Source organism: Mirounga angustirostris, unplaced genomic scaffold, assembly GCF_029215605.1.
Source record: "Mirounga angustirostris isolate CCGP_5_RB_7025 unplaced genomic scaffold, mMirAng1.0.hap1 SCAF_7, whole genome shotgun sequence".
NCBI lineage: Eukaryota > Metazoa > Chordata > Mammalia > Carnivora > Phocidae > Mirounga > Mirounga angustirostris.
In genome coordinates this window covers 59,262,037-59,284,202 of record NW_026991715.1, presented here as the reverse complement: position 1 = coordinate 59,284,202, position 22,166 = coordinate 59,262,037, and the positions used below count along the sequence as shown (strand labels likewise).

General features: G+C 39.6%; 1 protein-coding gene and 1 pseudogene across 2 annotated transcripts in view; one reads left to right on the top strand and one right to left on the bottom strand.

Moving 5' to 3' along the window:
- The first annotated feature begins 2,179 nt into the window (after window positions 1-2,179).
- Window positions 2,180-22,166, top strand: part of TBCA (tubulin folding cofactor A) — an 84,234-nt gene continuing 64,247 nt past the window's right edge. The window contains exon 1 of one of the 2 annotated variants that reach the window (XM_064596272.1): window positions 2,180-2,455. In XM_064596272.1, coding sequence (XP_064452342.1) covers window positions 2,195-2,455 — 261 coding nt within the window. In that variant the 5' untranslated portion in view covers window positions 2,180-2,194. The remainder of the gene's footprint in view (window positions 2,456-22,166) is intronic. The other variant, XM_045896928.3, reaches the window with a different exon arrangement.
- Window positions 9,308-9,588, bottom strand: LOC123859248 (large ribosomal subunit protein eL37-like; annotated as a pseudogene).

The window sequence follows — 22,166 nt, the reverse complement described above, 5'->3', positions numbered from 1 at the left end:
CATGAGCTGAGATCAAGAGTTGGATGCCCAACTGACTGAGCCATTCAGATGCCCCATCATGTACATTTCTATATTCATATGAATGTGCATCCTATTGTGTTCTTAGTTTCCTGTTTAGGGCCTCATTTCCAGATTACTTATTTATTTAATGAACGCTTTGTATGGGGCTTAATAAGTACCAGCACTGTCCTAAGCACTTTACAAATGTTAACTTATTTTAAGCTTTATAACAATCTGGTGAGGTGGGTATTATTATCACCGACATTTTAAAGAGGAAAAAACTGTGGCATTGAGTGGTTAGTAACTTGTCCAGTTTTACACAGTTAGTAAGAAGCAGAGCTATGATGTGACCTTAGGCAGTCAGGGCCAGAGCTCATGCTCTTAACCACTACTCTAAACTCCTGACACTGGGAACAATTTCACCTGATTCCCTATCCTTAAGGGTGGGCCAAACTCCATGATCTTAACGCATAGCCTCAAGTATACAATATAACATATACAGACACAGATTAAACACACACTGTCCTTGAGGGCCTGGGCATGGGCCTGGGTACACACAGCAGCAGCATCTGTCTTTGGGTTATAGTAATTACTGGTTTACAGTAAAGTCACAGATGATACAAAATCATTAAAATAAAGAAATAAAAGGACAAAAGGGTAGAGATGGAGTTGGGGGTTGGAAAAGACAGTTGGTATTTACATCAGAAAACCTAGGCTGAGGGAAACTCCTGCAAATCAGTGTACGACTTAGCTCTGAAATTCTGGAAATCAAGGAAAAAGAATATGAAGAGTACATGGCTTTTATTGCCTGACTGAAGGAAGATCCTTGATGATAGCAAGAGCCCTAGCTGCACAATCTTTCGGTCTGTGGGTTTGGCTGCTGTTGTTTCTTTGCCTTAAAAGGGCTCCCAGTAACTTTATATTAATGATCTACTAGATTTCTAACTGTAGCATTTTGCTTTGGTGACTCTGCTGTTTTTTTGTTTTGTTTTGGAACCCCATCCTTCCCCTCCACCAGTATGTCATAAATTTGCTGTGTCACTTGAATTGTATTTCAGTGTGCCAGCCAGTCGGATGACATTATTTACTGAATTTTAGCATCTGCTGTGTATGGAACCTGGTGTTAAAGGACTTTCAAACAATAGTTTTTAAAAGAAATATACTAAAAATAAAATTTAATATTGGGTGATTCGAAAGCATTCAGGCAGCATTGAATAGGCAGGGGTCAGTCATGGTAGCCTTTTCCAGAAGGTGGGTTTTAATCCTGGATTTAAACTAAGGGTCTTGGACTGGCAGGGGTGGAAGAGTGTTCCAGAGTTAACCATGACAGCCAGAATGAGGAAATCAAGTGTAGGGAATGGAAAAGACAATCAGGTAGATGTCTTTGAAAGATGACACCAAGAAATAAGAAAACAAAGGAGGCTCTGCCCTGCATCCTTTGGGGGACTCCATCAGGAAGAGGCTGACCAGAGGTGCACTTCATTTTATGCAACAGACACAACGCCTGAGAGTATAAAATAAGAGTAAAAAGTGGAGCGTCTACTGTGCATCAGGCACTGAGATTTAATTTTCGTATCTACTCTGTAAAGTGGGAATTATTTTCATTTTGCACACAAGGCAGTGGGCTCAGCAGTGAGGTTAAGTGGCCCATGTGCCCAGTGTTGTCCAATTATTATACCGTGGAACCTCCGAAGTCAATCGGGTTGTGTGACCACGAAGCCCAAGCTTTTGTATGCCACATACATTTTTGTAACTTGAATATTGAAGATAAGCAAGTGGTGAGGATTATTTGAATAAGTCCTAGAGTCCTTTCTTCTGTGAGTTACATGTCTACAAACATGTTTTGCAAAGGTCCGAGGTAGAGATTTTCTTGACTGAGTGCATGATGTTAGTTTATTTCATTAAACATACATTACTTTGCCCCATTTGACACCAGATAATGACACCGAAAATATCCTTAATACAATTTTTAGGTCATTCCGTCCATTAGGCAGATAATTTCGCAAAGCAATGTCATGGCCAAACCAATCTACCGGGGAAGATAACTGAAGTTTCCCACAACGCCCAGGCTGTGGAGACCGGGAAAAGTGTAACTCGCGTCCACACTAAAAGAAAGGCTGTTCAAACACTAAAAGGAAGGCTGTCCGAGCGAGACGAGGGTAGGCTCCACGAGGGGGAAAGTGGGTGGAGGCGGATGACAGCCGCTGCGCGGAGTGACCCGCCCTGGGCCCGCGGGCCTCCGACCCCGCCCGTCGGTGTGGCCCGGCACCAGGGCCGCGCCGGGGCCTGCGCATGCGCGCGGGGCCACGGCGACTACGCCGACACTACCACCTCCTACGCGCCGCCTTCCGCCGCTGTTACCCTAGCTCTCCACCCTTCCATCCCGCGGCGCCCGAGTGGTCATGGCCGATCCTCGCGTGAGGCAGATCAAGATCAAAACCGGCGTGGTGAAGCGGTAAGGAGCCGCGAGCAGCGCACACGCCGCCGCCTCTCCTTCGCCTTATGGCGGTCCGAGAGGCCGGGCGGAGCGCAGGCCCAAAGCGGGCTCGGGACTCCAGGCCTCACCTGGGGCTCCGCGGCCGGGACGCGGCGGGGACGCGTCGGTGCCTGAGCCCGCGGGCCGGGACACCCCCCCGCCCCCGCCCCGGCCCCGGCCGTCTTTCTCCTAGAGAACCGAACCGTTGGGCGGCGGGGTCGGCGCGGCCCCGCCCCTCGGGCGCCGGCGGTAGAGGAGACCGGGGAGCGGCGGCCGGGGAGGTGGAGGGGCGGCGGCCCGGAGCCGGAGGCGGCGCCGTTCGGGGTCGTACCTCCGGGGTGCGCGCGTCGCGGGTCTCCCTGCCCAGCTTGATTGGTGGGGGGCGGATTCAGTCCATTACCTGCCCTCAGATGGATGCGCAAGCCCGTTCTGAAGTTTAGCGGGGACGCCGAGAGCCCGGCCCTCAAAAATGAGGCCTTGCTGGGGCCCTGTGATCTAACATGGCAGGCGGGACTCCCAGTCTCTAAGAACTTGCAGCACACTCACCAAACTTCTGTGGCCTATTTCTCCCCTCCGTCAGTTTCCCCGAAGTTCGCCCCCGAAGCTGTGGGATGCTGTTGAAATAACTATCCTGGGTAGGCCCGTCCTGTAATTGGCCATAATTCTGAGTGCCGTTGGACACTTCAGTACTTCCTAGATTTTTATGCTGCAGACCCAGGAACATCAAACTTTTTGATGAGGCATGCTCGGAGAAAAGATAAACAGCCCCCAGAAGAAGCAGGCTATTTTGCAGTAGAAGTAAATGTCTAATCCTAGCCGTCTGGCTTCTTCCTCCCTTTCCTCTCCACCTTTCCTCCCTTTGTTGATATTTCCACCGGAGGAAGGACAGGCAAAGGGAAGAATAAATTCACTTAACTAAGGTACTGCCTCTGAGGATCGCACTACTTTCCTAGAAGCTTTATTGTTACGGCAGTAGGAAGATTCTGCGAGTAGTAGTCAAGTGAACAGCCTTTTCTCAAGTGAGAGAAAAATCAAATCTTGATTCTGCCATTTATTATATGTTGCTGAATACCTTACATTGCACCGTGCCTCGGTTACCTCATCTGTAAAGTGGAGTTAGTAGCCACCTCCTGCAGTTCTTGCAAGAAATGCCTGCTGTGCTTTTTAACCCAGTATGTGGCAAATAGTAAGTGGCTAGTTAATGTTAACTTAGTAGTATTGTTTATGTACCTGTTTTACAAATGAGAAGCTGAGGTTTAATGAAGTTAAAGTAGAAAAACTAAACTCGTGCTAGTTAATGGCAGAACAGGGAAAAGAACCAAAGTTTCTGATCTACAACTATTTAAGCTGCAATGCTGTAAAAAAGAGTATTTTTAAAGATGTGTGAAATAGGGGAATTGACATGTATAATTGAAAATATAAATAATTTGCACTGTCACTCACCCTAGAATTCTGTTGTTCACTTTTGCTAGGTTTTGTTTGTCATTTTAGTAGATCTATTTGGCAGAAGTACCAGGGTATCACGGAGAGTGCTTTAGGCCAAAAGTCATGAGAAATGACTCCTGATGATAGTTTTCCATTAATTACCTGTATGATCTTGTCATTTCTCATCCTAATGATCTACACTAGTTTATAAAATTAGTTCCAGTAGTTATATGATTATAATACATATTCTAGAGAAAACACACCCATTTAAATAATTAATAAGCTAAGTTTTTAGGCTTTCAAAAATTGTCAAGCGCATATGGAAATAGCTTGGAAATAAAGTTTGGTTTTCAATTTATTTCAATAGAGCATTATCAAACTTTAATTTTGATTCTTTGTACTTCAGTACAAAAAATTTACCATTTTTGTGAAACCCCTTCATAATTTACTATTTACTTAAAATTTATGTATTTACTCAAATTGCTTATAAATTACTGGAAATGTCTACCACAGATTTTTTTCATGGTTTTTCTAAGGACATTTTGGTGTAGAGCTTCCCCATTTGTAGTAAAAGGAGATACGTTCTTTAATAAACCTAAAATTTCTATTTTAACTGTTCATTATTTATATTTTACCTTGGTAGACAACCATCTAAATCCATAAATATTGTTCCCTGTCTCTCTTCTGTTATTTTTTGCCAGAAAGTTATTTTGCTGATTCCACCTTTTGCCTTAGTGTCCTATTTTTTAAATTCTACATTTTACTTCAGCAAAGAAAAAAGTAGATAATGCAAGATACAGCGGCAACATATTAATAATTTTTAGGGTGGAATGATCATGGGCTTCATTATGTTCTTCTCTGTATGTGTTTAAAATTTTTATAATAAAAAGGTCTTCAAAGGTATGCATTTCTCTCCTCTCCAAATTTAGTTTCAAAGACTTCTTGATTAGTTTCATGATTCAGACATGTTCTTGGTTTTGTGAACAGGCTTCTGTTCAGTGGTTTCTTAAAGCAATGGTCTAAAAACCAATTTCTGTTCTTTTTTCTAGCCAGATGTTCATTTCCCATAGCCTCATTTCTCTTCAGAAGTCACAACTTTTATTTGAAAGAAGACATTTAAAGTCATCATTCCTGTCTCCCAATTATTTCAGGTTTTCTCTCCAGGAGTTGAGAGCCATTAGAATTATATTCTAGTTATAAGTTCTAGAGTTCAGTTTGGGTGGCTTTCCTAGGGAGGGTGAATTCTTAGAGTTAGTGTCTAATCAGTCTGCTAGAATACTTCAGGGATCCAGAAGTTCCCTGTAGTGGATTTTAGTAAGAAATCTGAGCAGGGATGGGGAAAGTTATAAGAGTATGGATATAGGCAGTAAGTAGATGATGGTATGTGGCAACAGAGAGATCAATGAATGAAAGATGTGAGTCTCAGCATGTTGGCAGAATGGTGAAGGCAGTCCAGTGATGGCAAATCACATTAGACAGGAAAGTAGAAGCAAGTTTCAGGGATTTTAGGTTAGGCCCTAAGGAAATAGGCAGAAGCCTTACAGTACCCTAGGCCTAAAGAAACTTTGTTATCTCATATGGTAACAAAGGGAGAGGATCAGATTGCTGGAAATAGGTTTTGAGAAAGAGGTTAGAACTCTAGAAACAAGGAAAGAGTCCAGTTACTAAGAATGGCTTATAAGAGTTGGACAGCAATGAGGCTACCTTGGTACTGAGCCTCTCAAGGGCTCCTTAAATATCCCCTTCCCAGTAACAGGATTGTTTTTCCAGAGCTAATTATGGCTGTAAGAGATGTGTGCAGTTTCTTCAAGCAGCAGCCTTTGTTCACATGTGACTCATTATTTAATGAGTGTTAGTTGGTGGGTTCGGGTCTGGCACCAAGATCCATGTTTCAGGCTTTTGCTAGACCTACTGGTATCTGTCACTGGGTCACAGCTAATGTAGCAGCCTAGCAGGGAGTTATCAAATATCACTCCAATTTTCGTTTTCTCCAGTGCATAACTGAAAATCCCCCCTCCCTTTTTTTGATATCTTGGTGGCATCAGTTGTCCCAGTTTACCTGGGATTGAGGGGTTTCTAAGATGTAGACTCTTCGGTGCTAACACTGGGAAAGTCTCAGGCAAACCAGGATGATTTGTATTAGTACTTCTGCTGTAACTAGCTAGCATACCACTGTTTTGTGTGCCATGATTTATTTGGAGGCTATCTGCTGATAATACAACTGTGAATTGAATGTTGTACCTTACTTAAATTAAAACTTAACTGTGTCCTATAAATATGAATCCTTGCCAGAGTAGTTTTCTGTATCAATTTAAATTGTTAGGGATTTAGAAAATAACTTTTATTAAAGTAGAAGAAAATCGAGGCTCAATGTTTTAAATGTTGATATGGTATTTCAGCTTAATGATCTAGGTCTGCTGTAAATTCCCAAGTAAGATTTGTGTTTATAAAATAAGTTTTTTTTACTAGATTTATGGCAAGTACAAGAATACTTATGCAAAAACAAAATGTTATGCATTTAACATAAAAGTTTATTTAATAACCTTAAAGCCAACTTATTTTCAATAAAGCTTGCTAAACTAGGGACGCCTGGGTGGCTCAGTCGGTTAAGCGTCTGCCTTCGGCTCAGGTCACGATCCCAGGGTCCTGGGATCGAGTCCCGCATCAGGCTCCCTGCTCCGCGGGGAGCCTGCTTCTCCCTCTGCCTCTGCCTCTCTCTCTCTCTCTCTCTCTATCTCTCATGAATAAATAAATAAAATCTTTAAAAAAAAAAAACTTGCTAAACTAGCCCACTGGTGAGTGAATTAACTGATTAAAAATACTTTTTTAAATATATCTTTTTTATAACCATTTTAGATTGGTAATGGTTTAAAATCCAACGTGAACAAAGAATGTTAGGGCATTGGAAATAGCACTGACATTGGCCCATAGTTTTCCTCTGATTAAATGAAAGTGACACCAGTAGATTAGAATGAGACTAGGACAATTCACACTGCAATTGTGTTAGTTTAACTTTAACAATCTTTTAACACTCTTGTTTAAATGTAGCTGACATACCATAATTACAAATCTACAAGCCTTGATTATAGAATTTTACATCATGAATCAGTGGGGAAATTGTATTGATTTTTTTTTTAAGCAAGCACCTTTCCCAAACTGTGGCATCTTCCCAAATATGTGTATACCTTTACCTCTGATATACAACTGTGTATGATATATATACTATGTACAGCAGACATAATAACAACATAAAAGTTAAGTAAAATTTCCATGTTAATAAATATATATTCATATGTAATGTATATAATACACTATATTGACATACATTGTGTATGTATACTGAATATATTTATTGTACTGACATAAAAGTGAAAAATAGGAATGACACATATGTTTGCATAGACATAGATGTAGTTTTCCCCCTGTAGCTGTAGTTGTTTATATACTTCTTATATTTAAAGTAAAAATGGATAGAAGTGTGGTGGACAGTATCTGGGAGAGGTTAAGGACATAGCCCTGAAAATTTCCTGTAAGGTTTAGTAGCTTTTTTATCTTTTCTCCCACATCATACCCCTTTGATTTGAATTAAAGTAAGTTCAGCCAAAATGGCCAACTTCCTGCCTTGAAATTTAGCCAACTCCTTTTGGAATTTCTGTAATGTATTCAGTTCTCTAAAGCGATGGTCAAAGGCAGTGTCAGAATGGATTGCAGGTGGTCAGCTCTTCACCACCTTCTGCCAACTACTTGGCAAGCAGTGACTTTTAGGAGCTACACAGCTGGCAACCAGATGTCTCTTCAAGCTGGAAAGGGAGAAAGCTAAGGCCACTCATGACCATGGTTTTCCCAACACAAGCTATATTATTCTGTAAGTTAAATGTGGAAGTGAAAGATCTTTTGACCTCTGGGTGTGTGTGTGTGTGTGTGTGTACGTGTGAATGTGTTCTGTGTCTTCATTGCATTTTTTGTTTGGTAGAAAATTTTGAAAATATGTAGTAGAGCAAAGTTGGAAAATTTTGTTAATAATGACTAGTCCACAACCCTTAGAATATAAATGCTTGGATGTGTGATCTATGTATCCCAGGGTTCCATTTCCTATAATGATGCTATTTTATTTGCCTAGAGCTGATTTCTATTTTGTTATTTTTTTTTTTTTTTAGGAGAGACTTTAAAAAAAAAAATTATTTTAGAGAGAGAGCACAGAGGTAGAGGGAGAGAGTCTCAGGCAGACTCCACGCTGAGTGTGGATCTCACGACCCTGAGATCATGACTTGAGCCCAAACCAAGAGTTGGATGCTTAACCCACTGAGCTACCCAGGGGCCCCTAGAGGTGATTTTTAAAAAACATCAATCATATGAGGGATCCAGAGATCATTTATTTAGCAGCTTCACTCAGAACCTACATCATTGAGTCACTTGGTATAGCGTTGGCATATAATAAATACTCAACAAAAGTCTTTCCAGTGAAGAAATGAAGGCACATAATAAATACTCAACAAAAGTCTTTCCATTGAACAAATGAATGAATGGAACCTTATTCTGTGAGGATTTTTTAATTTAATAAGCAGTAGGGAGCCATTGAATCAGTTACAGTAAGACAGTATAATAGTTACTATAGCTATTTATTGTTGCAGTTTGAGTTAAACAAATAGAATCCCAGGCTCCACTTAATACATACTATATATGGGACCCTAGACAAGTTAGTCAACCTTTTAAAAGCCACAGTTTTCTTAGCTGAAAAATGGGTTAATAATATCTTTCTCATAGTGTTGTTGGGAGAATTAAGTAAGTGAATCATGTAAAGCAGTTGGCCAAATGCCTGATTGGTAGTAAATGTTTAGTTATGTTAACTGCTGTCATTATTATCATCATCACCATTCTGTAGTTACATAAAGTGTGGATATAGGGCATAAAGATGAATGATCTGATCCCCTGGAGAGACTGTGAAACTTGCTTTCTTTTAAATTGTGATAAAAATTTGCTTTTCAGTTGTTTGTTATGTTCACTGATTGGCTGCAGAGAGAGAAGGGAGGAAGATGAAGCTTGTGTTTTTGAGTCATCTATAGGACTTTGTAATGGCCATCTTTCTATAAGCTGCTGAGGCAGTGATGCCCTACTTACTCTAAAAATCTCTTTATATCAGTGACGTTGTCTTTTTAACAGTTTAAAAAATACTGTATCAATATTATTAACACAATATAACAAAGCCAGTAACAAAGCCAGTTTCACTCTTAGTGCATTTCTGTAAAGTTTATTGTAGGGAAGAGTAGTCAAGGGAGTTTTTGAGAGCTGTTATTCTAAAATGTATAAATGATTCACTACAATTGTCAAAAGACATTCTTTCTTTTCTTTCTTTCTTTTTTTTAAAACCAAAATATTTATTTTGTGATTAATCAGTCGTTGAAATCCTTAAGATGAGCTGGATGCTGCAACAGCTGCCCTCTTGGGTTTAGGTGTTGTTCCTTCATGAATCTGTGGTATACAATTTTTAGGTGCTTCATTCAACTGGTCCCAGTGGTATTTCGTCTCTTAGCCTTGGTGCTCCAGTTATACTTTCTCTTCTGCTTGGCAAGATAGCCACATTTGCCACAGGTGGACTTCTGAAGGCAGTAGACCTTAGAGCCACAGTAGGGGCACAACGTGTGTATCTTACTGCTATACTTTCCAAATGATGAAGTCCCCTTCCTCATCTCTTTTCTCTGGCTGAGACCAAAGAGCAACATTCTTACAATTCTAATGCTAGATTATTGTTATTTCCAAACCCTCCTTTATCTTTGGTTTTTATCTTTTTGGGTTTTTTTTTTTTAAGGATTTATTTGAGAGAAAGAGAGTGAGAGAGCGTGGAGAGCTCGCACAGTGGGGAGGGGCTGAGGGAGAGGGAGAAAGAAACCCAAGCCCACTCTGCATTGAACACAGAGCCTGATGCAGGGCTTAATCTCACGACTCTGAGATCATAACCTGAGCTGAAATTAAGAGCCCGAGGCGTAGGTGACTGCACCACCCAGGCACCCCAAGGTTTTTATCTTTGGTTTTTAACTGAGTTCCCTGTTTATTGTTGTCATTGAGATCCTTTAACTTGTGCTAAAGAAGTATCTTAGGGAGTCTTATGTATATACATGCGTTCTAACTCACAGTTTGTCTATAAAGGTTATCAGAACAAGTAGGCATGTACTTTTTAACTGAATGACCCTCAGGTTCTGAGCAGTACTAGATGGCATGCTTTTAATATGGCATCCATTGCCTGAAAAACATCTGTACTCTATGAAATTTTTGAAGACCTATAAATCTACTGAAATGTATTTCCACTTAGATTACTGGTATAGCATTGTAATTTTGATCTCCCAAGCCTAGAATGTTAAGTTCTAAGGATTCTGCATTATGTCAAGATATACAAAGATTTTCTTAAGGCCATGCAGTTTTTGTCACCTTTTTAGGGACCAGAGGGGTGGTGTCTAACACACTGCTTTTTACAAAGTAGACATTTAATACATACTTGTCAGTCGAGTTACAGAATGGAGGGAACTAGAGAAGAGGTCAGTTGGATGCCCGGGAACAGCTCAAGAATCTGGAAAAAGAAGTTGCTTTATAACAGTGAGAGATGGAGAAAGTTGATGAATACTCTCTTTAAACTTCAGGAGCAACAGAACTAGCTCTAATAATCTCAGCCTTCAAAGACTTGTCAAGATAGTACTTTTATTAGAGAAACAAGGTAAGAAAATAATTTATATCAAGGATTTGTTTAAAAGTTAACTTTACAGCATTTTTAAGCTATGTTGGAGACTACTGTAGAAAAATTTTTAATTATTAAAGTTCGATCAAGAAATGTTTTGTAGTTTACCTAGAGCTAACCAGAACACTGTCTCCCTTTGACTGTAATTTAATAGAGGTAGGTGTATGTGTATGTGTGTTACTGTCCATTGTTAAGTTACTTACAAAAATAGGCTCACGCACTGCAGGTTTTTTTTTGTTTGTTTTTTTTTTTAAGATTTTATTTATTTGAGAGAGAGAGAGAGAAACAGCATGAGAGGGGAGAGGGTCAGAGGGAGAAGCAGGCTCCCCGCTGAGCCAGGAGCCCGATGCGGGACTCGATCCCAGGACTCCAGGATCATGACCTGAGCTGAAGGCAGTTGCCCAACCAACTGAGCCACCCAGGTGCCCCAGGGTTTTTTGTTTTTTTTTAAATCTAAGAAAAATAGTAGAGTTATAGGTAAATTGAAATCTTATTATGAGCAGTAGGTGGTATTCCAGAGAAGCTAAAATAGCAAAGTTTTGGCTCGGTCCTTAAGAAATCTGTGCCGTTAAGTTATGCAGTGTACATGTATTGGGATATTTATTCTTAGAACTTCAAGTATCACTTTATGTAAATCCCTGATCTCTAGCTTTATCCTGAACTTTAGACTCATTTTAAAGTATTGAATGAATGCCCTTATTTTAGTTTTCACTAAATCTGTTTTCACTCCATCTGATTTCACGCCATTTGACACCAAACTGATTACCTTCTCAAATCTGATCCTCTTCACCTGTTTTCTTTTATGCAGAAAAATTATTATTTTTAAAAACCTGCCTTGTTTTTCTTTCTTTCTTTCTTTTTTTTTTTTAAAGATTTCACTCATTTATTTGACAGAGAGCACAAGCAGGAGGAGCAGCAGAGGGAAAGGGAGAAGCAGGCTCCGCACTGAGTAGGGAGCCTGATGCTGGGCTTGATCCCAGGACCCTGGGATCATGACCTGAGCTGAAGGCAGACTCCTAACCAGTTGAGCCACCCAGGGCCCCGAGCAGTAATTATTTTATGTATAAAAAAAAAAAATGCAGAGAAAACCCAATAAACCCGAAATGAAACACTATAGGTACATTTGAAGTGCCCTTTCTGAGTCAGTTCCTCTCCCTCTTTGCCTGTAATTTTTATTCTTAATTTGACTTCATCATTTCCATGCATATTTTAAACTTTTAATTTATACTGGAGATACATAAACCATATTATAATATGTCCTGTGAACTTAACATTGTATAACAAAACATATCTGGAAGGATACCCAGGAAACTAGTCATATTGGTTGTCTCCTGGAAGGAAAGCTGTATAACTGGAGGGAGGACAAGAATGGGAGGAAATTTTTATAATTTTAAATCATGTGTTACTTATCAAAATATAAATTAAGAAATTTTACATTGTAAATAGTGTAACTATTCGTAAATTCATAAATATTCATACCTATGAAACTTTTTATTTTCATGCATCTTAATATTACTGTTTTTGAGACTCATGTTGAAACATGTAGCTCTAATTCATTCTTTTGTTTGAACGTACTAGTGTTTTTTTTTCATTCTCGTGTTTATGGACATTTAGGTTTTTTGTGCGTAATGTTACTGTTTTTGAGACTTCATGTTGGAACATGTAGCTCTAATTCATTCTCTTATGTGAATGCACTAGTGTTTTTTTTTCATTCTAGGCTTGATGGATATTTAGGTTGCTTTTCCACTCATTTTTCGCTTTTACAAATAATGCTACCATGTAATTTGTTAATTATGGCTCCTAGTGCACATATATAACAGTTAGTGTAAGGCAGAATTTCTCAAGGAGTGGGCCCTGAGTGGATTATAGTTGTGTGGAGATACAGCTCTCCTTTAACCTTCAGGATTATCAGGTGTGGCAAGAACAATGGTGGGATAATACGAGGGAAGAGCCTTTCATACTGAAGAAACAGTAAATACAAAGGCTTGACAAACAGAGCCAGGGTGGCTAGTTTGAGGAACAGCAACCAAGTGAGATAGAAGAGGAGAGGGGTAGGAGACACACCAAGAAGTAGGAGGGAGAGGGTACAGTTCTTATGGGGTCTAGTTTGTAAGGATTTGGGCTTGAGTCTCAGATCAGATGACACCACCTCTGTAGAAGTTTCCCTGGCTTTCTCCAAAGTTAGTGTTTCCCTGTCTGTGTTCTCAAAGAACTTTGTAGTTTTGGGTAAGATAGTACTAAAAATACATTATCTGTTGAATTCACTAGACTAGTGGTTTTCAAAGTATGGTCTAGAAGTCCCTTGGGGTCTCTGAGACACTTTCAGTGTGTCTGCAAGGTAGAAGTTATTTTCATAGTAATACTGAGACATTATTTGCCTTTTTCACTTTAATTTGCTCACAGTTTTATAGTGGAGTTTTCCAAAGGCTATATGGTACGTGATAGTGCAATAGATTGAATGCAGAAAATATGAAAATCTAGATGCTTCTATTAGTACATACATTTTAAAAATTTGCAAAAATGTAAAACATTTGTTAAGTGAATTAAATACATATAATTTTTTAATTTTCAAAACTTTTTAAGAATTCCTTAATTTTAATTAATACAATAAGCATTGATATAATTCATATAAATAAAAGCTCCTTGGGGTCCTGTGATAGTGTGATTTATAAAAAGAAATATATGGGAAAGATGGTGGAGGAGTAGGGGGCCCTATTTCAGCTGGTCCCCGGAATTGAGCCGGATATCTACCAGACCACTCTGAGCACCCACGAAACCAGCCTGAGGTGTAAGAAGATCTGGATCTCTACAGACAGAATACCGCAGGCGGTTGGTTTTGAGGTACGAAGTGGGGAGCCATGATTCTGCGGGCAGATATCGGAGGATAAACGGCAGCGGGAGGGTGCCTGGCCGTGGGGATCCTACACCGCTGGGGAGCGACAGCCTCACGCGCTGGGGATGGGGCGCAGACTCACAGACCGGTAGCAGCAGGGAAAGGACTTTAGGGCAGCCCCTGGGGCGGAAATCCTGAGCGGCGGGGTTGCGTGTGCACGAACTGGGAGCGGCTGGCAGTTTTAGAAGCACAAAGGGCAGAGACGTGCCCCGACCTGGAGGCAGGACTGGGAGTGCTGCGGAGGGGCGCACAACCCAGGCCGCTGCAGTTTATAGCAGCACGGACAGAAACAGAGATGGTGTGGCCTGGAGAGCTCACTGAAGAACAGACTGCGATCTCTCTGCTTGGAGGCAGAGGGTTGGAAACGGTCTCTTCTGCTCTGACTCGCGGAAGAGACGCGGAAAGCCGCCAGGGAGAGGCGCCAGAGAACAAAAGCCCCAAAGACTGATTCCCACTGAGCCCATCCCCTGCCACAGGGGCGCAGGGAAACTCCGCCCAAACAGGGTTGTCTGAGTAACAGCGCGGCAGGCCCCTCCCGCAGAAGACAGGCTGGGAAAACGAGGCCAGCAACCCTAAGGTCCCAAGAAAACAGGTGCATCTTGCTTGGGTTCTGGTCAATAATTTGGACTCTATACATTCCCTCAAACACCCATAAACAGAATGACTAGGAGGAGGAGCCCCCAAAACAGAAAAGACTCAGAGATTATGACTTATGCTGCAGATTTACAAATGGATGCAGACATAACCAAGATGTCAGAGATGGAATTCAGGCTAGCAATTATGAAGACAATGGCTAGAATGGAGAAATCAATTAATGGCAACATAAGAGTCTCTAAGGGCAGAAATAAAAGGTGAATTGGCAGAACTTAAAAATGCTATCAATGAGATCCAATCCAATCTAGATAATGTAACAGCTAGGGTAACTGAGACAGAAGAGAGAATAAGCGATCTGGAAGACAGTATAATAAATAAAAAGGGATGAGAGGAGGCCAGGGAAAAACAACTCAGAATCCATGAAAATAGAATCAGAGAAATAAGTGACACCATGAAGCGTTCCAATGTCAGAATAATTGGAATCCCAGAGGAAGTGGAGAGAGAGAGAGAGAGAGAGGACTAGAAGATGTATTTGAGCAAATCGTAGCTGAGAACTTCCTTAATCTGGGGAATGAAACAAACATTCGCATCCTAGAGGCAGAGAGGACCCCTCCCAAGATCAAGGAAAGCAGGCCAGCACCCCAGCATGTAATAGTAAAATTTGCAAATCTTAGAACCAAGGAAACCATCTTAAGGGCAGTTAGGGGGAAGGGATTCCTTACATACAGAGGGAGGAACATCAGAATAACGTCAGACCTAACCACAGAGACCTGGCAAGCCAGAAAGGCCTGGCAAGACATATTCAGGGTACGAAATGAGAAGAACATGCAGCCAAGAATACTTTATCCAGCAAGGCTTTCATTTAGAACGGATGGAGAGATGCAGAGCTTCCACGACCGGCAGAAACTGAAAGAATATGTGACCACTAAGCCAGCCCTGCGAGAAATATTAAGGGGAGTTCTATAAAAGGAGAAAGATCCCAAGAGTGATACAGAAAAAAAATGTACAGGGACAATCTATAAAAACAAGGTCTTCACAGGCAACATGATGACAGTTAATTCATATCTTTCAATAATCACTCTCAATGTGAATGGCCTAAACGCTCCCATAAAACGGCACAGGGTTGCAGATTGGATAAAAAGACAGGACCCATCCATATGCTGCCTACAAGAGACTCATTTTGAACCTAAAGATACATCCAGACTGAAAGTGAAGGGATGGAGATCCATCTTCCATGCCAACGGACCTCAAAAGAAAGCTGGGGTAGCAATTCTTATATCAGACAAATTAGATTTTAAACTAAAGTCTGTAATTAGAGACACAGAAGGACACTATATCATTCTTAAAGGGTCTGTCCAACAAGAGGATCTAACAATTGTAAATATCTATGCCCCCAACATGGGAGCAGCCATCTACATAAGCCAACTGTTAACCAAAATAAAGAGTCATATTGATAACAATACGTTAATTGTAGGAGACCTCAATACTCCACTCTCAGCAATGGACAGATCATCTAAGCAGAAAATCAACAAGGAAACAAGAGCATTGAATGATACATTGGACCAGATGGACCTCATAGATACTTACAGAACATTCCACCCTAAAACAACAGAATACTCATTCTTCTCGAGCACACAAGGAACTTTCTCCAGAATAGACCACATACTGGGTCACAAATTTCCCTGCATATACTCAGACCACAATGCTTTAAAACTGGAACTCAATCACAAGAAAAAAATTGGCAGAAATTCAAACACTTGGAAGCTAAAGACCATTCTGCTCAAGAATGTTTGGGTCAACCAGGAAATCAAAGAAGAACTTAAACAATTCATGGAAATCAATGAGAACAAAAACACATCGGTCCAGAACCTATGGGATACTGCAAAGGCGGTCCTAAGGGGGAATACATAGCCATTCAAGCCTCACTCAAAAAAATAGAAAAATCCCGAATTCACCAACTAACTACACACCTTAAAGAACTAGAGAAAAAGCAACAAACGATGCCTAAGCCACGCATTAGAAGAGAAATAATTAAAATTAGATCAGAAATCAATGAATTAGAAACCAGAAACATAGTAGATCAGATCAATGAAACTAAAAGTTGGTTCTTTGAAAGAATAAGATCGATAAACCACTGGCCAGACTTATCCAAAAGAGAAGAGAAAGGACCCAAATTAATAAAATTATGAATGAAAGGGGGAGAGATCATGACTAACACTCAGGAAATAGAAACAATTATTAGAAATTATTAACAACTATATGCCAATAAACTGAGCAATCTGGATGAAATGGAGGCCTTCCTGGAAACCTATAAGCTGCCAAGAGTGAAACAGGAAGAAATTGACAACCTGAATAGGCCAATAACCAGTAATGAGATTGAAGCAGTGATCAAAAACCTCCCAAAAAACAAGAGTCCATGGCCTGATGGATTCCCTGGGGAATTCTACCAAACATTCAAAGAAGAAATAATACCTATTCTACTGAAGCTGTTTCAAAAAATAGAAACAGAAGGAAAACTTCCAAATTCATTCTATGAGGCCAGCATTACTTTAATCCCCAAACCAGGCAAAGACCCCATCAAAAGGAGAATTTCAGACCAATATCCCTGATGAATATGGATTCCAAAATCCTCAACAAAATCCTAGCTAATAGGATCCAACAACACATTAAAAGGATCATCCACCACGACCAAGTGGGATTTATCCCCGGGATGCAAGGGTGGTTCAACATTTGCAAATCAGTCAGTGTGATAGAACACATTACTAAGAGGAGGGAGAAGAACCATGTGGTCCTCTCAATTGATGCAGAAAAAGCGTTTGACAAAATACAACATCCTTTCTTGATTAAAACTCTTCAGAGTATAGGGATAGAGGGAACATTCCTCAAGTTCATAAAATCCATCTATGAAAAACCCACAGCGAATATCATCCTCAATGGGGAAAAGCTGAGAGCCTTTCCCTTAAGATCAGGAATACGTCAGGGATCCCCACTCTCACCACTGTTGTTCAACATAGTATTAGAAGTCCTAGCAACAGCACTCAGACTACAAGAAATAATAGGTATTCAGATTGGCAAAGAGGAAGTCAAACTCTCTCTTTTCGCAGATGACATGATACTTTATGTGGAAAACCCAAAAGACTCCACCCCCAAATTACTAGAACTCATACAGCAATTCAGTAATGTGGCAGGATACAAAATCAATGCACAGAAATCAGTTGCTTTCTTATACACTAACAACGCAACTGTAGAAAGAGAAATTAGAGAAACGATTCCATTTACAATAGCATCAAAAACCATAAGATACCTTGGAATAAACCTAACCAAAGAGGTAAAGGATCTATACTCTAGGAACTACAGAACACTCATGAAAGAAATTGAAGAAGACACAAAAAGATGAAAAAACATTCCATGCTCATGGATCGGAAGAATAAACATTGTTAAAATGTCTATGCTACCCAGAGCAATCTATACCTTCAATGCCATCCCGATCAAAATTCCAATGAGATTTTTCAAAGTGCTGGAATAAACAATCCTAAAATTTGTATGGAATCAGAAAAGACCCCGAATTGCCAAGGAAATGTTGAAAAAGAAAAACAAAGTTGGGGGCATCACGTTGCCTGATTTCAAGCTATATTACAAAGCTGTGATCACCAAGACAGCATGGTACTGGCACAAAAACAGACATAGACCAATGGAACAAAATAGAGAGCCCAGATATGGACCCTCAACTCTGATCAAATAATCTTTGACAAAGCAGGAAAAAACATGCAATGGAAAAAAGACAGTCTCTTCAATAAATGGTGCTGGGAAAATTGGACAGCCACATGCAGAAGAATGAAACCCGACCATTCTCTAACACCATTCACAAAGATAAACTCAAAGTGAATGAAAGACCTCAATGTGAGACAGGAATCCATCAAAATCCTAGAGGAGAACATAGGTAGTAACCTCTTTGACATCACCCACAGCAACTTCTTTCAAGATACATCTCCAAAAGCTAGTGAAACAAAAGCAAAAATAAACTTTTGGGACTTCATCAAGATAAAAAGCTTCTGCACAGCAAAGGAAACAGTCAATAAAACAAAGGCAACCCACAGAGTGGGAGAAGATATTTGCAAATGACACTACAGAGAAAGGGCTGGTATCCAAGATCTATAAAGAACTTCTCAAACTCAACACCCAAAAAACAATCAAGTCAAAAAGTGGGTGGAAGATATGAAAAGACACTTCTCTTGAAGAAGACGTACAAATGGCTAACAGACACATGAAAAAATGTTCATCATCATTAGCCATCAGGGAAATCCAAATCAAAACCACATTGAGATACCACCTTACATCAGTTAGAATGGCAAAAATGGACAGGGAAAGAAACAACAAATGTTGGAGAGGTTGTGGAGAAAGGGGAACCCTCTTACACTGTTGGTGGGAATGCAAGTTGGTACAGCCACTTTGGAAAACAGTGTGGAGATTCCTCAAAAATTTAAAAATAGAGCTACCCTATGACCCAGCAATTGCACTACTGGGTATTTACCCCAAAGACACAGATGTAGTGAAAAGAAGGGCCATATGCACCCCAATGTTCATAGCAGCAATGTCCGCAATAGCCAAACTGTGGAAAGAGCCAAGATGCCCTTCAACAGATGAGTGAATAAAGAAGATGTGGTCCATATATACAATGGAATATTACTCGGCCATCAGAAAGGATGAATACCCAACTTTTACATCACCATGAATGGGACTGGAGATTATGCTAAGTGAAATAAGTCAAGCAGAGAAAGTCAATTATCATATGGTTTCACTTATTTGTGGAACATAAGGAATAACATGGAGGACATTAGGAGAAGGAAGGGAAAAATGGGGAGGGGATAATTGGAGGGAGAGATGAACCATGAGAGACTATGGACTCTGAGAAACAAACAGGGTTTTAGAGGGGAGGGGGGAGGGCGGATTCGTTGGCCCGGTGATGGGTATTAAGGAGGGCACGTACTGCGTGGAGCACTGAGTTTTATATGAAAATAATGGATCGTGGATCACCACATCAGAAACCAGTGATGTATGGTGACTAACATAATAAAATTTTTTAAAAAATAAAAAAGAAAAAAAAGAAATATATGTTTGGTCTCCCTTCCCATTCCAGACACAGAGCTCCTAAAACTCTTGGAATTTCCTAAATGAAGAGAGCAATAAAGATCTTTCTTTGTGTTAAGGAGATGATTTTTGGAAAGTCCCTAGGTGTCTAACTGAAGGTTGGGGCTGTTGCCAGGGAACCAACTCTCATTAAAGGGTTGGAACTTTTAGTCCCATCCCCTGACCTCTAGGGAGGAGAAAGGGGCTAGATGTTGAATCAGTCACCAGTGGCCAATGAGTTTATCTTGCTATTTTATTTTATATAATTTTATCAGTTGTATATTGCTAAGGAGTTACATTGTTTAGTTATTTTTTAATTTGTGAGAAGAATATCTTCTAGGACTTAGTATTTTTTACTCTTTGTTATGTTGGTAAGATTACCCATATTTTTACATTTAGATGTAATACATTTGTTTTGACTGTTGTATATTATTTTCTTGTGTGATAATTCCACAATTTATTTATCCATTCTTCTAGCAGTGGGCATTTGGATTGTTCCGTTATTGTGTTTCTGTGTATGTTCTTGTTCATGTCTTTGGTAATATATGAGAGTTTTTCTTGGATATTTTTCCAGGAATGGAATTGTCAGATGACAGGTATGTGGATGGTCTACTTTGTAAAATCATGCCGAACTGTTTCCCAAAGCAGTTGTACCATTTTACATTCTCAGCTGCATTCTATGAGAGTTCTTTTTGTTGATCCACATCCTCTCCAAAGCTTGGTAGACCTTAATTTTATTCTAATACTGTTTTTATTTACTTCTCATTATATAGGAAAATTATTTTGATTATTTTTTTTTCAGCAAGCATCCCCACAGATAAAGAGAGTAAAGGAGGTATGAAGCTTCAGCCTCCAACCACATACTTAATCACCTCCTTCTTCCTTGTGTAGAATAATGTATATACCTCAGGCAGCCCAGGGTTTTTTTTACCTGATGGAAAGGAGAGGTTCTTTGGAAAGATCCTTTGGAAAGTTGTCCATTTCTAGGACACTGCATTCAGTATTGAATGCCTGGGGAGTGAGGGGAGGCTTGCAGGTGGAGGTCTGGATAATGGGTTCTGAAAACCCACTTGTTGCTGGGTTGAGCAGGAGCTAAGGCTAAAGAAGGCCAACAATATTACTTTCTAAATGACCTTTTCCATGTTATTGTGTTAATTCTGTTCTTTTCCACTTTTATTGAGATATATTTTGCATATAACATTGTTTTAGTCCAAGGTGTACAACATAATTATTTGATATATGTGTGTGTGTGTGTATAGCAAAATACTACCACAATAAGTTTAGTTAACATCAGTCACCTCACATAATTTCTTTTCTTGTGATGAGAACTTTTAAGATTACTCTCTCAGCAACTTTCAGATATATAATACAGTATTGTTTTGATGGTGACTATATGTCACCATGCTGTACATTACATCCCCAGAACTTATTTATAAGTGAGAGTTTTTACTTTTGGCTACCTTTACCTATTATTCCCCCACCCTTATCTCTGGCAATCAGCAATTTGTTCTCTGTTTCTATGAGTTTGTTTTGTTTTTAGATTCCACATAAAAGTGAGATCATACAATATTTCCCTTTCTCTGTCTGGCTTATTTCACGGAGCATAATACCATGAGTGTCCATCCATGTGTTGCAAATGGCAGGATTTCCTTCTTTTTGTGGTTGAATAATATTGCATTTTATATGTATATATACAGTTGACCCTTGAACAGTGTGGGGGTTGGGACACTGTGCAGTTGAAAATCCACTTGTAACTTTTATTCCTCCAAAATTTTACTAATAGCCTACTATTGACCAGCAACCTTACTGATAACATAAACAGTCAATTAACACATACATTGTATGTTATATGTATTATATACTGTATTCTTACAATAACATAGGCTAGAGAAAATGTTATTTAAAAAATCATAAGGAAGATGAAGTACATTTACAGTACTATACTATATTTATAAAAAAAAAAAACACATGTAAGTGAACCCATGCAGTTCAAACCTTTGTTTTTCAGGGCCAACTTATATACAGCACCACATTTTCTTTATCTCTTCATCTGTCACTGGACGTTTCGGTTGTTTCCATGTCTTGGTTATTGTAAATAATGTTGCAGTGAATAGGGGAGTACAGATATCGTTTTGAGATAGTGGTATCTGTTCATTCTGATATATGATAACTTAAGTTCTTAGATTTGGCACAGCACTTCTAGAGAAGGATTTTAATTTATTCTTGATAATGTTTAATTGTTAACCTACACCGTAAGTTTTATAATTGTCATTATCATAGGTTTAAAAATCTAGTAGATGTACATACCCTTAATCTTCACTACTTGTACCCCAACCAAAAGCAAGGTGTTTATTTCCATTCATTTATATTCATTTATATTTTCTTTTATATATCCCATATAGGTCTCAAAATAGATACTTTTAAAAAATTTATATTACTCTTTAAAACTGTCATGGCATTTCTAGTATTAGATTGAATAAAAGTAGTCTCAGGAGCCAACTTTGGCTTTGTTTGTAAAAAGAATAATAATTCTAATGATTTCTGTCTTTTAAATGGGCAGTTATACATAATACTTAGTGATGACTCTGGATCTGCATTTCATACATCTTGTAGTGAACACTGTGGCTACTTCCTCAGTATCTTTTTTTCTTGTCTTGATATTTGCCTGTATTTTCATGCCAGTATCCATCATCCGTACCCATGTACATAGAACACCTGTTGTTTGAGGAAACTGCTCCACCTCTCTCTCTTCTAGCCAGTCAAGTTCCATTTCCACAAGGTACATTTCAGAGCTCTTGCTTAGAATTCTGGCTCAGAGTATTCTGTGGCTGGCAGCCTTCCTTTAACACTTAGGGAATCTGGCTTTGGGATGAAACTTGGGTTATGGATGGCAGAATGACATACAAAGGGAAATTTCTTGATGC